Source organism: Siphateles boraxobius, unplaced genomic scaffold (assembly GCF_051911475.1).
Source record: "Siphateles boraxobius isolate OS27281-9 unplaced genomic scaffold, OSU_SipBor_1 22, whole genome shotgun sequence".
Taxonomy (NCBI): domain Eukaryota; kingdom Metazoa; phylum Chordata; class Actinopteri; order Cypriniformes; family Leuciscidae; genus Siphateles; species Siphateles boraxobius.
In genome coordinates, this window is record NW_027508833.1 from 31,762,111 (window position 1) to 31,787,652 (window position 25,542).

Consider the following 25,542-nt stretch of genomic DNA (forward strand, 5'->3'; position numbering starts at 1 on the left):
ATTGCAAAGACAGAAAATATTGTGCACCTCTTATCCTGCTAATTAACCTTAAATAAATAAAAAATGGTTCTATACAATATACCAAAACCATCATTATTCCAATTAAGACAAATTCAAAAGGTTTTATATAAATCAAATGCAAAATAAAAATGTTAGAGATTTTAAAAGGTGCATATGCAGTCCTTTATCTGTTTGCTTCAGTTCCCGTCTGAGATGCAGATGCATATATATCATTCTGACATGCCAGAATTTTTATCTGCAAATCATGCATTAAGACCTTGTAGTAAATGTTTTGAAGGAAAAAGATATTTAATTTGCAACTTGCATTAGAAATAAATGATCAAGAATTAAGCATGATACACATAATCATAATTGTTTTGGGAAAGTATGGTGTGTAATGGGAGAGTAATTAAATGCACGTAAATAATCATGACTTCATTATGACTACATTATGACTATGTAAAAAGAATACAGTAAAATATAAAATAAAGCTAAATAAAAAAATATTTGAATTAATTGGAAAAGGCCATAAAAACCATGCAGCCAAAACCTCCCTCTTTCATTCTATTGGAGATTGAGAGAATGACACAACCTTTAATTTGCATGTTAAAACCATGTTCTTTCACCTGTGCCTTTGGTTTCTGATCCCAAATAAGATGCATTTCACACCTATGGCTTCAGACTCGAAGTCTTTTATATGATGTGTTAATGAGTTAGACCCCCCCCACACACACACACTCAAAACCCACTCACACACATGCTGAAGTTTCTATCCAGCACTGAGAGAGTTAAGGGAGGATACACCTGTCCTATCACACACCTGTCTCAGGCTGGCAGCCAATCAGAGCAAAGAAGGCAACCTGCTAGGTGGATACAAATCAAACCACCTCATTTATCTGGATATAAACACATAGACACACATTCAACCAGACGTACAAACACCTCTGGGAGAAGAGACAAGATAACAAACTAAGGATTTTATCACCACTGCCTGTCAGAGGAGTCATGACCAAGGAGATTGAGTAAGTCATTATTTGTTAGATTTATTCCCATTAGATTTTACAATGGTCTTTTTTTTTTCTTTTTCTTTTTCTTTTGCTTGGCTGTGTTGAACCCATACCATTTTTTAAAATAAAAATTAATTGCTATGCATTTTTGCAAAAAATCCTATTTGTTTTATTTTATATATAAAATATTAAAAATATATTATATTTAATATATTATCAGCAACTGTCTAGACATTCTCAAATGAGCTGTTAATGCAGTATTAACAAATGCATTTTGTTTCAAATGATTCATCTGATTTCTTTGTGGGTTGTGCTATAGTTTGCAGTTTCACCGCTCTGAGCTGTCTCTTCCTCTTGTGTAATGTCTTTCTCCTCTTCTCCCACTCTCCCTCTGCTCGCGTGTAAACGGGCCCTCACATGAATGAGTGCATGAAGATCATTTCTGCTGAAAATTGACACCAGCACCCAAACACACATTCTCAGTCTCTTACGCTCACAGACAGCCTGGTGTAACTGTCCTAAGAACGGTCCATAAAAACAGAGACATATCTGTCTTGTGCTAATGTGTTAGAGGTTGGGGTCTATGTCAACATGCAGGTGCCTAGAATTAGTCAATAGGGGTACTTAACAGGAATTTAAAAATCTATGCAGTTTTTTTTCTTTTTCTAGTGTTTTTTTTAATTTTATTTTTTTTAAAGTCATGAGTCAAAAATGCTCATTCATTAAGTGTGAGCACAGGTGCCTAAACAGCTCTGTATGCATTTTAGCTTATCAAAGCAGACCACCTCATTGCTAATCCTAGTAGTTCGGGAAAGTCCCAAAACAAATCTAACTGTTTGAGGAGTTCTTCAAATCCTTGTCTTTTGTTTGTGGTGCTTGTGTTAAGTTAAAATTAAGTTCCTTCACTTAGGCTTTGCTTCTGACCGTTGATCCGTTTCAAGAGTTTTTGCCCTTCAGAGTATAGATGAGAAGAGCAATTCTCACAATTTTTCTTCACATTCAGCCATTTCTCTTCTTTTTTTGCTTGAAATGATGTGATTAGAGAGGTTTTCCTGACTGAGCATTATATTGGCTTGAAGTCTGAAGGCTTCACTTCATTAAATTTAGTGGTTTTGTCACTGAGCATCGTATGTGCACCAGAGGCACATTTTTGTGGCCTTTAAAGCTGTTATTAAATCATTTTGCCGTACATCACACTACCGACATTTGCAGAATCACATGTTGCAGTTCTTGGGAATGCTTGATGTTTTATCTGTGCTAATATCTCATTCGTCTTTCCCCTAGGGCTCTCATGGTACAACAGAACGAGAGTTTCAACTACTTGCGCTATACAGACAATTACATGATGGACTCTTGGCCTTACGAGGACGACATCAGCAAGACTAAACCCAGACTTCAGTCAGATGAAGACCTGGCTATTGACATCTTCTATGATACCTGCAAGGTAAATATATATATATATTTTAAATATATATTTTTTAATCATTATTCAATTTGTAGTATATACAAAAGTTATATTATAAATATTTTTTTAAGACCTCAAAGGAGCCGATGACGACATGTAACCGTGGAAGCAGCATGTACAAACCCAGAGAGGAGAGGTAAGTTTGACCATAAAGTTGTATGATTTATGAATCAAAATGCTTACAATACTAAGGATACAGTAAAGAAGTCAGTATATAGTATCAGACAGAAGGCAAGATGAACATATATCACAATAAGTCATCCAGATTTAAATGTCACATTTTCTCCATCCAGTGCTATATTGCTAGGTTGAGTAATTTAGCCAAAGATTATCTGAGGTCAGAGCTGGTTCAGCTGTTAATCCTTTTCTTCAACCCATCCCAAAAACGACTGAGTCACTACACAGCACCCTTTTGTGCAAGTGAAAAATAGCTGCCTATAGAGCTTGTTGTTGGTCTCCCCGATGTCAAGCCTAGCCGAGAAACTCAAACAGTGAAAAAAAAATCAGCGTAAGGTAGCAAACAGCTCCCGCCCAGAGTGTTTGGCTTTGCTTTTCATGAAAAGAAAGCTCCAAAAACAATGCAGAGATTGAGCAAAGCTTATATTGACTTTAACACTTTTTTGTCATCATTGTTTAGATAGGTAACAGATGCCCTTGTGTAAATAGTATTAAGGATTGAGTACCATTAAAATAAAATTCAATGTGCAACTAAAAGGTTCATAATATGTATTGGCATTTATCCCATAGGACACCGAACAGCTCTTCCCCTGAGCTGGCCACACTGGAGAACGCTCAGATCATGAAGATTCTTTCTGACAATATTCCCTTCAGCCACATAAAGCAACCATTAGCGAGCACCGAAAGCTACCCAGTTCACATCAACAACATCTTGGAGTCCCTCCTCCCCCCACAGTCACAGAAATCATGGCAATCTCACCCAACCTTTCTCGAGGTCACCCCTGAGGTTTGCAAAGCACATTTAAAATATTAATATAATACTATTTTAGTTTTTATTTTAAATGAGTATATATATTATTTTTATTTAAATAATAATCTTATATATTAATAATAGTATGTCATTTTTGTGGTTGTTTCTGAGCCATTACGACAAATACAACACAAAATATGCCTAAAATGAATTTTATGCCTAAAATGAATTTTATGCCTAAAATGAATTTTATGCCTAAAATGAATGCCTAAAACAGGCGCTTTGTCATCTATAATTACCATCAATTTATGACACGTGTTTGTTTTCTTCAAAAAACAGCATCTTAACAACCGCAATGCGTTTGTGGGACAGACAAGCCCTGTATACTCCTACCCCAACTCTTCTCCAGAGAGATACAGGTGAGACAGGGTCTCTGAGTTTTTACTTTCTCATTCTTTTGCCTCTATAAAAAATAACTGTGTCATTTGGTGACTTTAAACAAGCTGTAAAAGACTGAGAAATACAGTTGCATAGAAATGTTTTCATTTGACGTGTTTTTTTGTTTTTTGTTTTTCCTGCAGGAATGACTTCCAATTCGCTCTTGGCTCCCCTCAAGCTTCCCAGCACAAAACTACAGAAATACCCATGGTGTACCTCAACAAGGGACAGTTTTACCCCATCACGCTGCAGGGAGTGGACAACACTGCTGGGGTGTCATGCAGCAAAGTAAAAGTAAGTTATACTTTCATAAACACACTTTGGGAATTTCTAAAATTGCGTATTTGTTGGAAATGAAGGTCCGAATTCATGCTCGCCATATAACATTTTTTTTCCTTAAGTAATCTTCTCCAAAGAGTAAGAGTTACTAGGTCATTTAGCATATTTTAAAGTCTGTATTTTGACATTTTGTGGCTTAGTAACCTTGACGTGCAACTGCAAGTTTCCTTAACTCTATACTAGGCCAAAATCATATGCCTTGGCATATTGTAAGACTCTAAACTCAGGTGATGGAGAAGAAGGTGTGACAGATTGGCTCTATTGTTTAAAGCATACACTGCTATGGTCAGTGACAAAGCAGAGAGAAAGGGGTATTAGTGTGGTGACATTGCTTGGTAAATAGCAAAACGCAAAGTATTTGTCATACAGGGAGTCACCACTCTCTAAAAACCACAAAAGTAACAGGTTTTAATAATGCTTTCTTTTCCTTCCTTTATCTCTTTCAGACGGTGATCATGGCTGTGTTTGAGAATGACAAGAGTCCTGAGATGCAGCTAAAGTACTGGAACCACTGGCACGCTCGACAGCCTACCGTCAAACAAAGAGTCATTGATATCGGTGCGTAAAATCTCTCTGCAAAAAAAAATTCTTAATATTTTGTCGATTTTCAGTAAAAATATCTTAAACATTGCATAATATAATATAAGAAATATTTATTTAAAGATATGTTGAATTACAATATTTTCGTTTACCTCATTTGCTACATGGCTTATCATTTTAATTAATTTTATATGGAAAAAAAGACTATACTGATTTACTACTTTAAAGTCAGATGTCCTTTAAGGTGGAAGGTTTTGATTGATGTGTTTAATTTAATACAATTTATATTAATAAATTCTTATATATTGACTCTCAGCTGACTACAAGGAAGTTTTCAGTGGAGTGAGTAATTTGGAAGAGGTTGCTTTCAACGCGCTGTCCTTTATCTGGAACACCAATGAAGAGGCAAAGGTAAAAACCACACACACACAGATCCACCTGTCACTTGTGTTTGTGAAGTGGTGGGTTGAAAGGAGGATCATCTAGAGGTGTGTCAGAGAGCAGTGGTATCTACGGTATGCAGCCTCCTTAGGCACTTGTCATCATAGGGAATAAAAAAGAAAGAGGGAGGGAAGGAAGCAAGCAGGAAAGAAGAGAAAGAGAAATAGGGCACATTTCAGCATGCCCCTAGGGTAGTGATGGGTGGGACAGCGAAACTCACAGCAGGTGGAGCAGAGACCGAAAGAAAGAATACAATCTCTTTAACGCACTTTTATTGACTTAATAAAAGCGCAACTACAGCAATATGATAAAAGTCATTTTAAAATTTATGGCTTTAGCTAATAATCAGAACAACTAAATAAACAATTCTTCCGTCAAATATAATAATTCATTAGTCTAATGTTAGAATGTTTATAGTTGCCAAGCAATATGGCAACCATCCTTTTTTATAATCAGAATATGAATTCAAATATTTCAAATGTTATGGAAAAACTTTTTTTTTGGGACATCGGCACCTGTTCATTAATTTTATCCTTCAGTTTATGCATCATCATATTATTTTTTATTGTTTTTTATTGTTTTGCCTCCGGTTCTAACATGTTGGATCTCGCCATGTTGTTCTCCATATGGACACTCCTTTTCTTTTGAAATTAATTGGAATTATTGAACAACCATTCACTCCATATTTGCATATGACACATCTAATGCGTCTTATCCCTGACCCTTCCTTTTGTCAAAGCAAAGGTTTTTTTGACAGGCCTGCGCATGAACTAAACAATGCATGTTTTTCACAGGTGCACATTGGCATCAACTCTCTGAGCACTGACTTCTCCTCACAGAAGGGGGTCAAAGGTCTTCCTCTGAATCTTCAGATCGACACGTATGATTTCAGCTCAGGGAACAACCGTCTTATTCACAGAGCTGTTTGTCAGGTCAAGATCTTCTGTGATAAGGTGAGCCAGTGCCCAATTATGTGTAATTTTTTTTTTTTTTTTAGAAAAAACGTAATATACTTTTTTTTACTTTTATGAAATATATTTAGATTTTAATAATATATTTATAAAAATATAATTATAGTATTAGATTAAACATTTAAGAAGCAAAACCAAAAGAGAATCTTATAACAGTGTGAAAAGATACAAGCATTCATTTCAAGGCTGGATGAAAACTAAAACTTGGATCAGAAACATTAAGTTTCATTATCAGGGTGTGCATTGGATTTCTGTAACTTGTTTGGCTCATCTTGGACTGCGTCATAAACCCTAAACCAAAACATCGTCCTGACTCATGACCTACTAAGTTATTTACTCACAAAGCGGTGTATGTCTGACCTCTGATCTCTAAGTGGCACATTTTCAGTTACGCGATAACCGTTTTCACTGAAGCAGAAAAAAAGACACTGAAGTATTTGTGAATTTTTCTTTTTACTCTTTCGATATCTCTTACCCTTACTCTGTCTAGTACCTCTATCTGATTCCTATCGATCTCTTTTGTTGAGCTGATCAGATACGTCTGCACACTGAGCTATCTCCCTCATCTCCTTACGTTTGAGTGTTCCACGGCGGCCATATTTATTAGCCGATTGACTGTGTGGGTGAAATGCCAAAAAATAGTTTTTGCGTGCATATGATAAGCAGTTTTCGCGTGCACATGATATGCACTTTATGGCGTGTAATTCAGTGCGCATAGCATATGCACGCAAAAAAAAACATTTTTGCCGTATAAATGCCACGAGAAATAAAATTTGTGGTATAGATAAGCACTTTCATGAGATTGTGTTGATTTAACACACGTCTGACTGGTTTAGCAGCAGGTGAACAGAGTGCTTTACTGCATTGCTGTGGTTTCTCTAGCTGGATCAAAAGCATATCTACTACACAGCTGGCACCTAAACTGGACATGAACTTAGAGTTGTTTATAAGAAGGGTTTTATATTTATATTTCACAATAAATATTATTATTAAGTATGGAAGGAGAGTTAAAAAAATCCCCCTTGTAATGTTTGTTTTATTATTTTTTCTTTTTTAATTAAAACCCCCCAAAATCTGTGCAGTTACTGTTTTAAGAGTTAAAAAAAATTGTATTGTGAATGATTGGTTTTACAAGCTGTACCGATATGCCAGAGAAATTTTTATTTGCTCAGATTCTAAATGGTTTATTGCTCTTAAATGCTTGCAGGGTGCTGAGAGGAAGATGAGAGACGAGGAGAGGAAGAGAAGCAAGAGGAGGACCAAGAATGTTGCAGACTCCAGCAACAATGGTGAGTGCTATCAGTCACATAATTACAGCCTGAGACTCTCAGGGAACACCCATTACCACCCTACCAAAATCGTAAAGAGAATAAAGAGCAAATTTTCCCTGTTTGGTGTCCATTTTGTGACTAATGATGTGTAAAAGATGGCTCACAAGCTTAAATTACCTGCGGGCTAGCCAAGCGCTGTTTTCCACCAGGGTCTAATTTTCGTTAATTATGCCTTTATGACACATTTTCATTTATTACTTTGAGTGTAATGTTAAAAAGTTTTTTCTTCTCCTCAGGTTGCAAACAGTCCTTAGTCTCAAGCTCTGTTGGAAAGGACTCTACCTACTTTAAAACTCTAGATGATCACATCACACAACCTGTTTTATTCATCCCAGAGATGCACTTCAGCACAATGCAGCGCTGTGGCCTGGTACGCCTGTCTTTCACACATATACACACACATGCTCTTCCCTACATCCTAGGATATGCGGCTTACCGCAGCATTGTTGAGTCATGTTCACCAACACCCTGAGGGCTGAGAGTATGGGAGCGAGAGAGGGAAAAGTGTGGGAAAAAATGTGGTGGGAAAGAAGTGGGCTTGGAAAAGAAAGAGAGAAAGTGATCTCGAGATCAGACATGCTAACTGGTGCGCTCCGGAGTTTACATGACAGCGAGCGAAACTCACCTGAGATGGGGACGGCCATGCTGAGTGACACAGGGATTAACTCGTGGGAGCTCAAACACACGCAAACACACACATTTCTTCTGAGGGTGTTGAAGAGATGCTTTTCAACTGTGTTTACACAGGCTAAGAGAGGAGGGATGGAGATTGTTCCGACAGGCCTTTTTCCCACAGTCCAGATTTCAACATCATTTTATAACACCAGTCGCTTGGCCTTTTTACAAGAAGCCAGAGCCCATATTAACATCTTTAGCATATTAGCAAAGGTTCTGAAATCATGAGACCACCCAACATTTTGTTCTGCATTGTTGCAGCAATCAAGATGTCACTGTGATAATATTGGTATCATTACCATCAGCATGTGACATATTAACAACTTTGATTTTATCTCTTTGTTATTGTCCAGGTGCCCCCTGTTAGCCTGGATGAAATGGACAAGACATCACGGAAACGTATCAGCAGCTACGCAGACGGCGGCGACCAGAGCAGCTCCCCTCCAAGCAAACAAGCCCGCCGAGACGAGCAACAGAGAGGTACAGAAGACTCAAGATCATTTTAGTAAAGCAGTAACCTGGGAACATAACAAAACAATCTCAGTCTCACTTTGTTTCGCGATAAAAATCACAGTCCCACAGTGTTTTGATAGTAGATTCTTTATTTTTCTTCAGTTTTACTCTACGTCAGACGAGAGACTGAGGAAGTATTTGATGCTCTCATGTTGAACACGCCAACCCTCAAGGGCCTGAGAGAAGCGGTGAGTTGTTCAACCTCTCTTTCCGTTACACATTTTAGCGAAGATCTCACTTCGAACCTTGAGAGGAACTGTACCTAAGACATGACTCATTTCTTCATTCTCAGATTTCAGAAAAGTACGGTATGCAAGAAGACACCATTGGGAAAATCTTCAAGAAGTGCAAAAGAGGGTGAGTGAGATAAAGCTAAACTTCACTGGGCGAAAACGTTTGGGGACTGTTGCAAGCTGTGAAAAAGTCACGGATACAGATAGAGGGATTTCGAAACGCTCTTTCATAGAGATGAACGACTGTTAAACCCATTTCTTATAATCTGAGCTCCATCTCAACAAGGTGCCAGGAAGCAAAGTCGACAGACCGGGTTGACAGGACATCTATAGTGTTTGGAATGTGATGATTGCTGCTCCCCTTTTAAAAGACGGTGAATTAAAAGCAAAAGAAAAGGAGGAAGACAAGATGATTTCAACATAGGTAGTCATCTGGCTGCGCTGTATGTTTTTTTGTGGTTTATGAAGCTCTGAGAGAAACAGTAGAGATGAGGGCTCTGATAGAAAGGCGGTGCTGGTGTTTGGTTGTGTAAGAGACACTACGTGCAAACTAATGAGTCCTGGCTCTGAGAACACCATTTATCTCTTTGGTTGGTGATCACCCGTGACACCATGTAGATATGTGCATTTACCTGTTCACTCACCCATTGAAGTACATTGTGTGGGAATAACTCACCTCAGTGCATCATAAAGAATAAGGCATTAAAATAAATCATATAATTATATGGCTGTATTTCACATGCCTGCTGAAGCGTTCAAGGAGCGTTTGACCTAGATAGGTCAAAGAAACATGTCCTGGACTTTAAAAAAAAAGAAGCTTTTTGTGTTAATCAACCTAGCCTAGAGCTGTGTAACTTGGAGCTCAACTTTCCTCATGCCGTTAGCTGATGATATGACTGAGGGATAGGGACAGGTTGAGCCGCATTCTCGCTCGTTCTTTCGCCCCAATCTTCAATCAGACTCCCTCCACCCTCAGGCCTGGGAGAGCTGGCACACAGCCTCATCTTAGTTTGTCATACACCCGAACATCGTATACATGTTGGTCGATGGAGATGACTGTTGTGCCAAATTATTTGGATTGCGTAAGTCGTGAGATAAGGATTTGTGTTTTTAAGGATCTAAACCAGGGTCTGCCCTTAGAGAAGGAATGATGAATGCTTTAGAAGATTGTACATGAATGCTTAAGGTGTCTTTCAGCAGTCGGTAGGGCACAGTTCATCTGTACATCAGTCAGTGTCACTCAACAGCTCAACACAGTCAGAATGACTAAAATAAATAATGTGGAGTTATGTGCAAATGTCAATGAATTAAAGCGTAATGGCTTTTGTGCTGATGAGAAGCAACTTTTGATCTAAAATATTACTGTAAAAAGGTATCAGTTGACTTAACATAAAAAAGTGAAGAAACATGTTGCCTTAAAATTAAATAAAAATTTGCCTCATGCAAATTAAGTTATGTGAAAAAGTTTTAAGGCAACGGGTTTCCTCAATTTTTTTAAGTTAAGTCAACTGATCACTTTTTACAGTGATGTCGTTTGTGTGTGTTTGGTTCTAAAAATACACAATGGTACCAACATATATCAGTTATCACCTGTCACTATTAGTACAGTATTATAGTTTTTTAATGTACAGATATATGAAATATGCTGTTTTTACATTTAGATTACTTTGTTTTCATATTACACTCTCTTATCTTTATTCTTTAAAAACACTTATAATTTAGTAACAATATTAAATGTAATCTTTAGAAAATCTCATAGTGAATATCCATTTTTCATACTGTGTATTATAATGTTGTGATGCCTAATTTCACTTGTAGCATTTCAAATGCTTTTTGTGTATTAATTTATTAAAATAGTTTAGAATTTTAATATCGCCAAAATACTGGTTATCGGCACAGCATGAAAATTATAGGGCAGATTTTTAACAAGAATATCTAGAACTTATTTTCTCTCTTTCTTACTATCCACAGGATCTTTGTGAACATGGACGACAACATTGTCGAGCATTACAGCAACCACTCTGCCTTCCTCATTGAGATCACTGAAATTATGATCAGCCACTTCCAGATCACACTAATGGAGTTATAAATGACATCATCCACTAGACAAACCACACCTGGTTCTGCTGGCAGCTTCTCTCTGCCCTCTCGATCGAAAAGCACGACTGTGAGCCAGATTCGGCAGTGCCAGAACAGTCGCTATGGAAACAAAAGAGCTCACCTGCCAGTTATATCATTATCAGTTTCAACAGACATATCAATATTGACCAGTGTAAATACAGTTACCTCTTTTGTACCTTTTGTATTTTATCTACAACTATTTTATAACGTGAGCAATTATGATCAACGAGGTACATTGTAAATATTAATTGTAAATAGACATAATTATCATAATATTGTGTGTTGACATGATTTTTAAAAAGTTTTATGTTATTATTTCAATGATAAACTTGCCTTTTTAATGCTGCCTCTATGCTGCTTATGATAGGCCTATCATTTCTAGGACAGGATGTGAGGCGTTTGTATCGCTTTATGGTTTGCATGTTTATTAATCTTTCCGCGTGTTACTTAAGCATACTTCCAGTCAGGGTGCTGTAACTGTTATCAGTCTTAGTTTCAAATTCACATCTGAAACGCTCAACAAACACACACAAGTGTCTTAGACCTTTAAGTCGCACATTTCCCCCCTTAAAGAGCCGTGTATCTGTCAGTGTTTCGATCATCACATTTTGAAAACTGGCTACACACATTTCGAATCTGTGTGGCTGTAAGGGTTGTCAGGACAACCGGCCATTTGTCCTCCAACATTTAAACAAGAAAGTTTGGACGAACCACTGCAATATCGAACTTGCCCAAACATCAGATTAAATAATGCTGACTTAATTTTGTGGCTTTTGATTCACAAAACTTACATTTCAAATGCTTTGTATTTCTGTCAAGCAATATTGATATACTAAAGCTGTGTTTCCTTTTTTACTGCCTTTGCTTTTGTAAGGAAAATAAAATCCAAATCAAAAATCCATAACATGGGGTTCTCAAGTGTTTTGTCATTGAATTTCCCTGCATAAATCATCAATTCATTAAGTCGCACAAACTATGATTGATGGTGAAGTCAGAAATATGAAAAAATATAGTGTAAGAACTCACGCACCGAGCAAATGACACCAGAAATGTTCCTACTGGCATTAAATCTATCTTTTAGATTTGAGGAGTAATGTGCGAAGGTAAAATTAGACCTTTGGGGTAAGATTAATTATTAACAGATAAGAGACTGGATTTTAAATTCAAATTAGTTTTCTATCCATATTTCCATGTCTCTTTTTCTTTCATCAGATCATCTGGTTTAACAGGCAGTCTGCATTTTGCAGTCAGCACACGTCAGACTAGCTGTTTTTTCTGTTCTGTTTTGTGTGTGTGTGTGTGTGTGTCTGTTTGAAAGAAGGATGGGGGTGAATGGAAAGCCTCATATACAAAACTAGAGAGAATCTGAGAGTGAGGGAGAGAAAAATGAGAGAAAACAGAAGGATTCATCCTAGAATTAACAAAAAGAGCAGCTGAATGATCATTCATTCTTCTCCAGAGAGGTAAGTGGATGACATATCTGCTATTTGTGACTCCAGTAGAGAAGCAGATGACCGTAACATCTCCGGCAAACGCAAAGTCAGTTCAGGATATAAGGTCAATTCACTTATCTTGCATCTTTGCTTTCTATTTATAGTGTCTGCTGTGGGTAGTTTGCAAAAGCCTCATCCTGTTGATTAATTTTTTCTCTCCAGAAAAACCAAAGCTCGACTACTGTGTCCCAAATCACACTGTCATGTTGTTTTTCCGGATATTTAATAGTGCGGTTTGAAGACAGGCGTCAAAGGTGGCAGGTGCTTTCACAATGTGAGTAGCCTCATTTTGTCAGTGGGGCAGATTCTGTTGTTTTTTCATTAACGTATGCCAGGGCACCATTTTAAATGTTTGTTTTTGGGTTGCCATGCAACAATGGTGACTGTAACACCTTTAACGGAAATGAATGTGATGATAGATTGTACTGTATTTTAAGCACATGAACTGATTGACCACACTGTTGAAATGTACATCCACACCCCTTCTGCAGACACCATTGAAGGTGATATTGTCAAGACTTCGGTTAACAACCAATTAGATGATGAAAATACACCGCTGTTGTCAAACAATATTGGGCGTCTAGTACAGGTTCATGTATTAAAAATAACATCAAGTCAATTGCAGGTTCCGTTTTGTCCTTGTCTTCTATGAATGTGTGTGTGGAACAGACATCAGCACGCTCTCTCAGCTCCCAGATGTCTGGCTTCCTGTGTTATATGTCTGTAAGACTGTTTCAAAATGTCTCCAGTTCACAATATCAACATCGATGACAATACAACCACACATTTACGTCAGAAGACACTAGCACCTGTGGCTGTGTACAGAAATCTTTCAGATATACCGTCGGATCGTCCAGGTTACTGTCTCTTAGCAACAGCAGGCCATTCACCTCCACTGTGCTGGTTGCCAGGAGTGACGATGTTTCTTAGAGCTCAAAGGAGAGTCAACAGCTAACAAGACGTGCATATATGCACTCTTTCTCTTTTAGATATAACAGACGTCAAAACCAGGAGTGTATTCCAGCCAATGGGCATCGGATTTAAATGAAAGAATCTTCTAGAATCTGCGAGTAGAATGAGTGTAACTGAAATGTGATTCTTTTCACCAGGTCTTTGCCAGTGGTTTCACGCTTAGCATCGTCCTGAAGAGCTGAACATCAACAAAGACACGATGCAAACTCCAGCGTCCATGCTGATGGGAGTGGTGTTCGCACCCTTGGGCCTTGTGCTGATGTTCACTGCAGCGATCACCCCGCAGTGGAGGGAGGGTCAGGCGCGGCTTGGTGCGGCAGGGCGGGGCGGAGCAACGGAGCTCCTCCTACTCCGCTCAGACGGCCTATGGGAGAGCTGCCTGCAGGTGGTGCACTCGGAGGTCAAAGAGTGCTGGCCCGTGTCGGGGTCCTACCAGCGGGATGCTCGGGTTCGAATGGTCCAGGGGATGGTGCTGTCATCTCTCTTTCTGTGCGGTGCGGGGATCGTGCTCGCCAGCGTGGGGGTCCGCTGCTGGACCGATATCCCGCTCAGGAGTGTAGCAGCAGCCGGTGGCCTGTTGGTTGCGCTGGCAGGCCTTCTCAGTTTGGCTGCGTTAGGAGTGTATACTCGGCATCTTTCGAAGCTGGGGATCGAGGTGGATTCAACCGCATCAGAGATGCAAGGACTCAACGTACACAAGCCACCCCAGCTAACGCTTCACCCGGCCGGGTCGCTCTACTTCGGCTGGGTGGGAGCTTGGGTACAGGTGCTGGGAGGGGCCGCACTACTTTTTGGGTTCAAAAGCATGAAGTGTTCATTCCGCCATAAGCAGAGATTCAAAGAAGGTTTTGAGATGTATGAGGTGAACTGTTAGATGGACCAACCATTTGTGAGAGTTGAAGAGACTCTTATGGTGTTCAAACACATTGAGGTTGGATGAATAAGGCTATGTTCAGGCTGCAAGCAAATATGGCCCAAATCCATTTTTTTGGTCATATGTGAGTCATATTTTTTTTTTCATGACAGTGTGAACAGCAGAAACCACATCGAATCGGAATCTCAATTCCGATTTGTGCCACTTCCATATGTGGTACTAAATCCGATATAGGTCAGACGTTTTGCAATGAGACCTCACTAAACAGTCAAATTGGAATTCATCCAACTTTTGCATCACTCTAGAGCAGGGGTGACCAAACTCGATCCTGGAGGGCCACTTTCCAGCAGAGTTTAGCTCCAACTTGCCTCAACACACTTTCCTGGAAACCTTTAGTTTTGCTAGTAAGACCTTTATTAGCAGGTTCAGGTGTGGATGGAGCTGAACTCTGCAGGACAGTGGCCCTCCAGGAGCATGATTGGACAGCCCTGCTCTAGAGCAACATTCGTTTCAATTCTGCACTCACGGGAGTCAGATTTTACCGACCCGAAGTTATCAAGACACACTCAAAAAAATTATTCAAGCCCTTCTTAGAGGTGACACATTTAAATCTAATTTGCTTTATTTAAATATATCTATTTAAGATCATATGTGTAAATATATTTAATTGGTTTAACTAAAAATTTATTAATAGCTCCACTCAAAAAAAATATTCATTGGATGAACTCAATTAAGTTGTGGGCAGGATTTCCATCCAATAAATATATGTAGCCCCAACTCAAACTGAGTACATCCATTCAACAGAATGTAAATCAGTTAGCCTAACTCATTTGTAATAAATAGATGCAAAAGAATATAAGCGAGAGAGGCTAGTTTATTTTTAACAAATACTTATTACTAACCAGAATGACTTTATTTCTGTCAGACGTCTATAAAAGTTTTATTGAGAATTAACAGGGGTTCAACTCTATGTTTTCCATTTGAAGTCACCATAACAGTGATCAATGATTCCATTAGTTGGGCTCTTAACTCTTATTATATCTATTGTCTTTTTTGGCTGCTGTGACAGTGTGTTTGTTAAACACATTTGGAGCAGCAAAGAAAGCTAAAGTGAAATGAGATCAGATGATGATGGTTAAGGGGGGATGGTTTTATAAACATCATGAAGCAGACTGATTCACTGAGGTATTTTAATCTAACAATTATGTTTTTTTCACAACAAACCTTGTGTTACTGCAGCATGAGATCAAGCATTATTATAAAAATAAGTTTGAAGACTTAAACGAACATGAGCACAAAAAATCAGTTTTTGATGACACACACAGACATCAACAATCAGCGTATGAATCTCAACAATGGTGACAATCACGAATATTTAGATAAACAGATTAATTCAGAACATCACTGAAAAGCTACTAATTCACAACAAATACAACAGCAAAAAATAAAAGCAAATATTTAGAATCAAACAAAATTATAGGACAGTTCAGCTGCATAATTTATTCATGTTGCAATGCATGCTGGGAGTTTTGTACTATGGTGGTACCCAGCATGCATTGCAGCAAAGTACTTTTGATTGTCACCATTGTTGAGATTCATACGCTGATTGTTGATATCTGTGTGTGTCATCATAAACAGACTTTTTTATGCTCATGTTCGTTAAAGTCTTCAAACTTAGTGTTATAATATTTCTTGATCTCATGCTGCAGTAACACAAGGTATGTGTTGTGCAAAAAAGGGACAACATAATGGTTAGATTATAAAAACCTCAGTAAATCATTCTGTTTCATAATGATTATAAAACCATCAACAGGTAACCATCAGCAGCTGATCTCATTTCACTTTAGCTTACTTTGCTGCTCCAAATGTGTTTAACAAACACACTGTCACAGCAGCCTAAAAAGACAATAGATATAATAAGAGTTAAGAGCCCAACTAATGGAAACACTAATCACTATTATGGTAACTTTAAATGGAAAACATAGAGTTAAACCCCTGTTAATTTTCAATAAAACTTTTGTAGACATCTGACAGAAATAAAGTCAGTCTGGTTAGTAATGAGTATTTGATAGAAATAAGTTAATCGAGTCACTCGTTTATATTCTTTTGCATCTATTTGATACAAATGAGTTAGGTTAACTAATTTACATTCTGTTGAAGGATGTACTCAGTTTGAGTTGGGGCTACATATATTTATTGGATGTAAATCCTGCCCATAACTTAATTGAGTTCAGCCAATCAATATTTTTTTGAGTGCAGTTGTGGAAGGTAGTCAGTAATGGACAATGATGTGTCAGAACTCATAAGTATAACAGTGACCGCTATTTGTGATACAAGCACAATTACACGTTTAAAAACTCTGCTATGTTTTTTTCGACTTTTTGGCAGATCAAACTATAAATAAACACGTTATCACGTACTTTAATGTCCTCTGTTTTCTTCCCTATGACAGCGTGCTGCGTGAAGTCTTTTATCGTTCTTTTGCGCATCCGGGTCAGTTCAGGACCATGATTGGTTCACATTGAAATATGATATTGGCCACATTTAAAACAACGTGAACAACTATAGCTACACAAAAATCGGATCTGAGCACTGAGGCTTTCATTGTGAACGTAGTCTAAGAAATGTCAAACAGTACACGTGATGTTTCTAAAGAGAACCATATTAAAATGTTCAAATCAGTTATCAGAAGGCCTGTTCACACCAAGACCACTAACTATAAATATAATGATAACTATTAAACTAACATTGTTTATTATAAGCATAAACGTTTTTATCGTTGATCAGTTGGCAAAGTAGTTCTGAAAGTGATTCCATTGATATCTTTCTTCTGTCGTTAATTAGAATGATTAACAAAGTTTAGTTATAATTTTTGCTGTGAACGAGCCATCAGGGCCGGTTCACACAATGCGTTTTTGCATTACACTGCACTGTATTTAATTGTTTTTCTATGTAAACATGCGTTAGACAGACATCTTTGACCATTGCACTGCATTTTGCTGCTTTTTTTGAGTGTTTTGCACATGGGCTCCGTGCTTTTAAAATGCCTTGTCAAGTTTTGTTCACTTCTTGTCAGCATCTCGAGACTTCTTTTCCAATCTGCTGCGATATGTCTTGCATTTGTTCCTAGTTGCTAATACGTTAATGATTGTATGCGGTGTCTCTCTGTATTTGTCTCATTTCGAAGACTATGACCTCTGGAGGAGGTCGCATTTGTCAGCCACATATGCCAGTGAGGCTACCTCATTTTAGAAAATTACATTCACAAGTAAAACAGAAATTACAATCATTTACGCCAGTTTATGTCATTTTTTAATGGTTACTTTTCAGAAATGAAACATCCCCCTTTGGCAGTCGGCAAATGTGACAGAGGGCACAGACTTCAAAATGACACAACTTTTATTTCGTGGCAGATTTTACTGTTCATCATGACAGTGCTGTATTGTTCTTTCCAAAGCTGTCCTGAAATGTTTGAAATGTAGGCTACTAGTGTCACAAGTCTGTAGGCAATTTGGGCTTTTCCAACTTGTGCGTGAGACGTGTGTCGTGTCAATTCGCTCAAGCCTTATGACTAATACACATTGGTAATTTTTGGACAAAGTATTAACCTGTAATATATTGATCTGTGTTACTAATTATTAACTGTACTTGTAAATATTTATGTTTTAAAATATGTGTTATTGACTGTAATGCCTATGTGTAAGGCTACTGATTAAATGTTTCAAAGCTTGTTTTGGTAAATACATAGTCTGTACATTCCCACATTAAAAGTCAGATCACGTCACCAGTTTAACATAGAAAAATCAAATACCTACTTTAAAAAAAACAGGCCTACTAGTTTTGTTTTTTTAAAACCTGTGCATAAGTTCTGGAGTGAAACAATTAAATATTCTACTGATTTATAATATTTGATCAAATGTTACAATAAAAAAAAAAATAAGGCACATTGCAAGGGATAATTAATGCATTAAAATACTTTTAAAATGCATAAAGGATTTAAGTAAAGTGTTACAGAATTAACAAATGAGTTGTTTTCCCCCCAAAAAATATTTAATGAGCATTTAAACCAATTTAACAGATTTGCTCTAAATAAACACAGTACACTTTATATTAACATAAGGCAAATGACAAATCTCAAATTTCTATTTCTTTTTACGTTTTTTGTCTATCTCTATACATTGTATGAAAAAAAATTAAAACAGCAACATGAAATAAATTATTATAATATTTTGCGATTTCAATTTGTCTACAAGTGCATGACACACAAGTCATTTAACACTCTCTCCTTTGATCAACTGAAAAAAAAAATCAAGCTATTTGGCCGGTGATATTTTAGAATAAAATAAAAAGACTAAGAGAGAAGCTTCAGATAAAACAACATATATAAACATGCAGCCATTATACACATGCATATACAGTGTTGGAATGAAAACACTGAAAGACTAAAAGGAACAGGTGGCATATGCTACACCTCGTGAACAAAACAGAAGGCGCCACTGTGTGGCAATTCTGGGAAAATGACCAACGCTGGGCATTTAATACAAACGCATTGCGAGGTTGAGGTAATAATTTTTTTTCCTCAGGAAATATAGTTTTTGAGCCTGCTAAACTAGTTTTCAGGATCTGCAATGTCAGAAATTATCTACAAAATAAAATAGATACATTCTTATAAAAGAAATACTTTCTTGTCTATCGTGTCTGAACATACCGAAAACATTCACAAAACATTTTTTGACATATTTAAGGAACCCTTACACACACACCTAAAGTAAAAACAATATGCATCATAATAATATAATTAATCTAAAATATATTTTTAAAATTACATACATCAGTATAATCAACATCCTTTAGCAAGTGCCTAAAAGTTAAATTTGTTCTTTTGCCAGCATGTTGTAGTTCATCATACATTCAGTGACAGTTTATAGTGAATGTACAGAAGAAGTACAAAGTAGTACTGAAGTAGCTGAAAAGCTCCAGATAACAGATCTTTCTTCTAGAGAAACGGCCATCGCTCTGTGCCAGCTGGCTGCAATTCCTATACTGTGGAGGAAAGTGTCTGTGTTTGCACATTCTGTACACGTGTTATATGTAAAAGAAGCTCTCTGTAGGTGTTTCGCCCGTGACTGTGGTGTGCATTTGCATCAGCGCCTGTGCATCTGTAGGAGTGGAGAATCCGTCATCAGGTGTCTCTGCATCTACCAACTGTTCTCCATCACTCAGGGCCAATCCGCTTGCCTCGTCGTTGGCCCTGGACACTGTGTCTATGCTTGGCGACTCTGCTTGTTTGTGCTGTTTCTCAATGTCCTGCAGCAGCTCTTCATTGCACTGCTTCCACTGACGGAACTTCTGCGATGAGATCTCAGAATCATCTAGGATCTTGTTAATCAGGTGAAGCTCCGCCTCCTTCGCCTAAGAAACACAGGCAGCCAATGACAAATGTTGAGACCACTGTGTGCCTGACCTCATCTACCTGGGTAATTATATAGTACTGCATACTGTCCATCTACAACCCCAAATCAGAAAAGTTTGGGACATTTTGTAAAATGCAATAAAATCAAGAATCTGTTATTTGTTCATTCTTTTTAACCTTTTTTTAACTGACAAAAGTACAAAGAAAAGTTTTCCAATGTTTTCACTGACCAACCTAATTGTATTTTGTAAATATGAACAAATTTAGATTTTAATGGCTGCAACACACCCCAAAAAAGTTGGGATAGAGATATGTTTACCACTGTGTCACATCACCTTTCCTTTTAATTACACTTTTTAATCATTTGGGAGTTGAGGATACTAATTGTTGGAGTTTTTGCTAGTGGAATATTTCCCCAATCTTGTCTGATACAAGACAGCCGCTCAACAGTCTGTGGTCATCATTGACTGATTCTCCTTTTCATGATGGGTCATACATTTTCCTTAAGAGACAGATCTGGACTGCAGTAAACAGGCAGGCACATCCCTTCTATGGTGCAGAGTGTCTAGAAACCACTCAGTTTTAGCATGTGCAGAATGAGGCCTGGCATTGTCTTGCTTCCCAGGAAAGATGTCATCTTGATGGCAGTTTATGTCTCTGTACAATCCAAATATATGCCTCCATGTCAATGGTACCTTCACAATAATGCAAGTTACCCATACCGTTTGCAATGATGCACCTCAATACCAGCACAGATGTTTGCTTTTGCACCTGTCGCTGGTGAAAGTCTGGTTGGTCCCTTTCGTCTTTGGGACTGAGAACTCAATGTCCATTTTCTCCCAAAAACAAGCTGAAACATGGACTCATCTGACCACAGCACACATTTCCACTGTCTTCTAGACCATCTGAGAGGAGCTCAGGCCCAGAGAACTCGCCGGTATCTCCACATAGAACTGTTGTAAAGCTTTCTCCTTGCGTAACAGAGATTCAAGTGGCATTTCTTGATGCAGCGTCAGACTGTTCAGTGAAAATGGTTTTCCAAATTACTCCTTAGCACGTGGCTGTATTTAACCGATTAGCACGATGGTATCTTGTGCAATCCCATCTGAGGGCTCAAAGGTCACACACATTCAACAGAGGTCTACTGCCTTACCCAACACAGACTGAGATTTCTCTGGATTCCCTGAATCTTGTGACAATATTATGTATGGAAGATGATGAAAGGCATAAATGCTTTGCAATCTTGCATTGAGAAATGTGATTTTTTAAATAGTTTGACAATTCTCTCATGATATTTGGCACAAAGTGATGAGCCATGACCCATCTTTGCTTAAAAACTGAGAAGCACTTTTACACCCAAACATGATACCCTCAACTATTACCAATTCACCTGCTCATTGTGGACTGTTTCAAAATAGTTGGATAATCTAATTTGGATAATCTTTTCACTTTTATTTGGTCTCTGTCCCAACTTTTTTGGGGTGTGTTGCAGCCATCAAAATCAAAATTTGTTCATATTTACAAAATACAATTATGTTGGTCAGTGAAAACATTGGAAAAACGTTTCTTTGTACTTTTGTCAGCTAATAAAAGGTTAAATAGAATAAACAAATCACAGGTTCTTGATTTTATTGCATTTTACAAAATGTCCCAACTTTTTCTGATTTGGGGATGTATTATTGTTGACTTGAGTAGGAAATAATCCTAACAACAGTTCATGTTTGGTTGTGGAAGTGTGTGTGTGTGTGTGTGTGTGTGTGTGTGTGTGTGTGTGTGTGTGTGTGTGTGTGTGTGTGTGTGTGTATCAATGCATGTCTGACCTTGAGTGTGCTCTGGAGGGCACGGAGTGTGTGTATCTTCTCATTGATAACAGGGTTTTTGTTGCGTTTAATGAAGGATTTACGAAGCTGGTCGTGAGTCTTCGGCTGATTCTGACCAATCAGAGACACTCCTCCTTTCTTCAGGCTATGGAACATTTCATCCATCTCATCTAATTTTCCTGAGACATAGACATTTGTTTGTTTATCTTGACAAAGTTTCTGAAGGATTTAAAGATATAAGATATTAAGAAGCTGATAGGCTGATACAGTTTATGCTGATCCTTTACCTGCAATTTTACTGCCCCCTGCTTGTGAAATAGTTAATGGCTCTGACATCCTGTTCTGCTTACCCTTCGTTCGAGGAAGAGTGTTTGATTGAGTTTGGGTTTTCTGTTACAAAATAAAGAGGAAAATATGTAAACCATTTTAATTTCCAAGGAAAATTATACAGCACACAGTATTTTTCTAGTTTGGATAATGGAAAAATTGACTTTTTTCCACATTGTTAACAACAAGAAATGTTTCCAACTCCGAACCAGTAAATGATTGTAATAAGAAATGTTTTCTGATCCACAATCCAGCATATCAATGATTTCTGAAGGTTGAGTAAATGGAATATTCCTTTAATTTTAGGTTTTATTTTATTCTTATTTGTTTTGTGTATGTATGGGAGGACTGCATGTACATGTCGATGTGTATTTGTGAGTGGGTGTGTCTGTGTTTATTCTCACCGTATTGAGTTTCTTCCGATGAGAAAGTGGTGAACGGGATGATTCCTCCTCAGATTCGGTTTCACTGTAACAGTCTGACAACAGAAACATCATTCATGAATCCAGCACTGACAGATTTTTTTATAGAACACAACAAAACAGAGAAAGGTAACAAATATACTTGAGAGACAAGTAAAAAAAAAGTTGCAAATACACTTGAGGAATAAGGAAACAAACATAATATTCAGTAGAAGAAGAAAAAAATATATAGAAAGGACATTATAATAAGTTACATGAGGTGACAATGGTATTATAGATGGTATCAAATGGTATACATTAGTTTACTGGAATGCAATGGGGAATCAGGCATCTATGTATGTATTGGAGGAATGCAGACCAAACCCGGTTGAAGGCATCGAGTTTGGACTACGAATTATATGCCAGAAATAAATCAAAATCCTCAATGACTGTACATTGAAAATGTTGCATAGAAACAGCATTTTATTGTAGTATTGGCATATATACCATTAAAATGTGTTAACACATTATTCCCTACCTTCTTCACTGTCTGGCTGACTTTGGACATATTTCTTGTGTTTCTGAATGGCTGCAATTAGGCAATTAATCCATCTTTTTTAGAGAGAGAGAGAGAGAGAGAGAGAGAGAGAGAGAGAGAGAGAGAGAGAGAGAAACACTGATTTATCAGTGATAAATTATCACCAATCCATTTGTCTCACCATCACCATTTCCAATTTGCACTAGAAGTGACTTGTATTGTGTTGTATTACGTAATGAACAGTAGGGGGCATAGGTGACGTGTGAGAGATCCTGCATGCGTAAAAACAAATGATTATGTGTGTGTGCTGTAGAAAAGAGCAATAATTGGGAGGTAAACATTTGGTGGGAGTGTTTAATAGGTTAAAAGCATTGACATTCACATTGTCCCCAGTGCTTCAGACCGAGACTGTTGCTCTCTGTATCTGATTCTGAGCGTCAGCTGACTCACTGCTTTACTGCAGCTCCTTAAGTGCTGCTCAAGAGGTCAAAGTCATTAAAAGTCATTTAAGAGTTCAAAGCTTTTCATACTTAAGCTCAGATCAACCACTGCAACTTGGCAACAGAATATCTGAACAATCGTGCCTGTAAATAATGGACATAAATGGCATAAATCTCTTCGGATGAGACCAAGTCACCTGATTGGTCTAATATTATCATCTGGCAAATGAGTGGGGGAATGATATGTGATAGTTAACATAACTGCCCAAGGTTCTCTCCAGAACATCATATCATCAGCTCTATTATTAGTGGTATGAAGGACCTGAGTTTGACTGGGCATTGGACAAATCATGCAGTGTAAAAGAGAGCACCAATCTGTAGTGCTATTACATAAGATACTCAGCCCTGAATCAGTGCAGAGGTGCCATACAGTGGCGGTTGAATTATCTGATCAACGCTATAAAACTAAACTAAAAAGTTATTTTCACAAAATATGTTTTTAAAGAACAAATACAAGCTTTTTCCGCTTATTCGCTGTATTATATTAAATTATATTATTGGTGAAATGTGGAATTTCAGGTTTCCAAACATGTTTCCCAAAAAATCCTACTGTTTAAAATGCAAAATTCTATCTCAAGACTCCATCTCTAAGTTGTTTACTTGTAACCCAAATATTTATTTGACCACTTTTTAGCCTCAGTGATATATGGTCATATGTGATATGCAATTAAAGATATTAATTAAGATTAAGATCAAGTCTGCTAGATTGCGACAGTCGACTGCACAAGAACTTAGAACCGACCCACAAGATAAGGAATTGTGCAAATTGCACAAAGCACAGATTTGTGAGCGTGTTTAGCCTACATCATAACCTGATTTGCATTATGCATATTTATTTAAATCAATAAAACACCGCAGAGAGTGTACAAATCAATTCGGCTGTCAGTATATGCAATTTGTTTTGAATTCCCTACACAGTGTTCACACTTTTTGTTAAGTCAACCTGTAAATCACTTATTATACTTGGCTATGAACATTAAACTTTAAAAATGTATTTTCACATCACTGAAGTAACAATTCCCCTTTAAAAATACGTCATTGCATCTAACACATCTATTTAAATTCAAAGATCAGAGCACAGACATTTGCACATGAAGATAAACTGCAGGTGCACAGCAAGATCTAATCATTGTGACATTTCGCTACTCAATGATTTTTACAAAAAGGCATAACTGTCGTTTAGAGAAAATGCTTGTTTATATGCAGCCAGACTCACTTGCTCATGTCGTTTACATTATCAGCAGCGAAGAAAAAATTCTGGAAGCGCTGGTGGCGCATTTTAAATACACTAGGAGAAAAAGAGAAAGAGATCAGATGATAACAACCATTAATCTTAGGGCAAAAGCTTTAGCAGCTTAATGAAAACTCATTTGTCATCATGGTGGCAGGTTGTGCTGTACAGTGTATGTGGACTGCGGGGGGAAGATCTGAGGAATGTAAAGTGTAATTCTGTTATTCACACATCTCCGGCTAACTGCCCTCCTGTGCCAGACACTCTCACAGCCAACCACAAACACAGAGTCCGAGGAGCCGGGCAAATTCTGTTTCTTTATGATAGTGTGAACACAAACAATCAAGCTGAACGGGGTTTTATGTTGTTCAGTCGATAGATATGCTTTCCTTCAAATTTGATTCAGCAGCAAATAATGAATGGGTAAACCACCGCCAGCATGTTTTGTATAGTGCAGAAGATACTCACTACTTCCTCTTGTGTTCTCCTGCGCTCTCTATATTGTAGCTGCTGATCTTGATTAAGCCTTCCGCCTTCTCCTCCTGCACAAAGAAAAGGGTTCAATAATTATTTTGTTAAGTACATCTAAATTAACTGATTTTGTACAAAATAGAGGTACAAAGATATTAAAATTCTGTCTGAAACCAATAAACTGATAACTAGTGTCATTTAGTGGGTGATATTAAAATTCTACACCATTTTGTCTTAAAGGGATAGATAGTTCCCCAAAGATGAAAATTATGTCTTAATTTACTCCCTCCCATGTCCTTGCAAACCTGTATGCATTTCTTTCTTCTACAGAACATAAAAGTAGAAATTTTGAAGAATGGTGGAAGTCAATTGTTTTTTTTATACCAATATTCTTCAAATTATCTTCTGTCATGTTCCATAGAAGAAGGAAGGTCACAAAGTTTTAGAATGACATGAGGGTGAGTAAACGACAGCATTCTAATTTTTCCCTTTAAAAACAA

General features: G+C 37.6%; 3 protein-coding genes across 7 annotated transcripts in view; 2 read left to right on the forward strand and 1 right to left on the reverse strand.

Moving 5' to 3' along the window:
• The first annotated feature begins 649 nt into the window (after nucleotides 1-649).
• grhl3 (grainyhead-like transcription factor 3) lies at nucleotides 650-11,903 on the forward strand. The gene is made up of 15 exons (XM_077239694.1): nucleotides 650-1,022; nucleotides 2,292-2,451; nucleotides 2,544-2,608; nucleotides 3,220-3,436; nucleotides 3,740-3,819; nucleotides 3,982-4,132; nucleotides 4,624-4,735; nucleotides 5,034-5,128; nucleotides 5,953-6,111; nucleotides 7,337-7,418; nucleotides 7,697-7,830; nucleotides 8,489-8,615; nucleotides 8,751-8,836; nucleotides 8,941-9,005; nucleotides 10,853-11,903. Exons 1-15 carry the CDS (start codon nucleotides 1,006-1,008, stop codon nucleotides 10,968-10,970), a joined length of 1,668 nt encoding a protein of 555 aa, XP_077095809.1. The 5' UTR covers nucleotides 650-1,005; the 3' UTR covers nucleotides 10,971-11,903.
• Nucleotides 11,904-12,666: 763 nt separating this feature from the next.
• Nucleotides 12,667-14,408, forward strand: cldn23l (claudin 23-like). The gene is made up of 2 exons (XM_077239696.1): nucleotides 12,667-12,769; nucleotides 13,605-14,408. The coding sequence occupies exon 2, from the start codon at nucleotides 13,667-13,669 to the stop codon at nucleotides 14,339-14,341; it is 675 nt and encodes a 224-aa protein (XP_077095811.1). The 5' UTR covers nucleotides 12,667-12,769; nucleotides 13,605-13,666; the 3' UTR covers nucleotides 14,342-14,408.
• Nucleotides 14,409-18,369: 3,961 nt separating this feature from the next.
• cnksr1 (connector enhancer of kinase suppressor of Ras 1) overlaps nucleotides 18,370-25,542 on the reverse strand; it is a 31,285-nt gene continuing 24,112 nt past the window's right edge. For all 5 annotated transcript variants that reach the window (XM_077239690.1, XM_077239691.1, XM_077239689.1 and 2 more), the window contains 7 exons: nucleotides 25,040-25,113; nucleotides 24,557-24,628; nucleotides 22,841-22,914; nucleotides 22,306-22,379; nucleotides 21,862-21,964; nucleotides 21,575-21,753; nucleotides 18,370-19,753 (listed from right to left, as the gene is read on the reverse strand). In XM_077239690.1, coding sequence (XP_077095805.1) covers nucleotides 19,427-19,753; nucleotides 21,575-21,753; nucleotides 21,862-21,964; nucleotides 22,306-22,379; nucleotides 22,841-22,914; nucleotides 24,557-24,628; nucleotides 25,040-25,113 — 903 coding nt within the window. In that variant the 3' untranslated portion in view covers nucleotides 18,370-19,426. The remainder of the gene's footprint in view (nucleotides 19,754-21,574; nucleotides 21,754-21,861; nucleotides 21,965-22,305; nucleotides 22,380-22,840; nucleotides 22,915-24,556; nucleotides 24,629-25,039; nucleotides 25,114-25,542) is intronic.

Excerpts from the sequence above, each read along its gene's own strand:
- grhl3 (XM_077239694.1), top strand. Across the intron at positions 2,452-2,543 it reads TCTTCTATGATACCTGCAAG|ACCTCAAAGGAGCCGATGAC; the intron begins GTAAATATATAT and ends TATTTTTTTAAG. Across the intron at positions 3,437-3,739 it reads TTCTCGAGGTCACCCCTGAG|CATCTTAACAACCGCAATGC; the intron begins GTTTGCAAAGCA and ends TTCAAAAAACAG.
- cldn23l (XM_077239696.1), top strand. The coding sequence starts at position 13,667 with ATGCAAACTCCAGCGTCCATGCTGATGGGAGTGGTGTTCGCACCCTTG.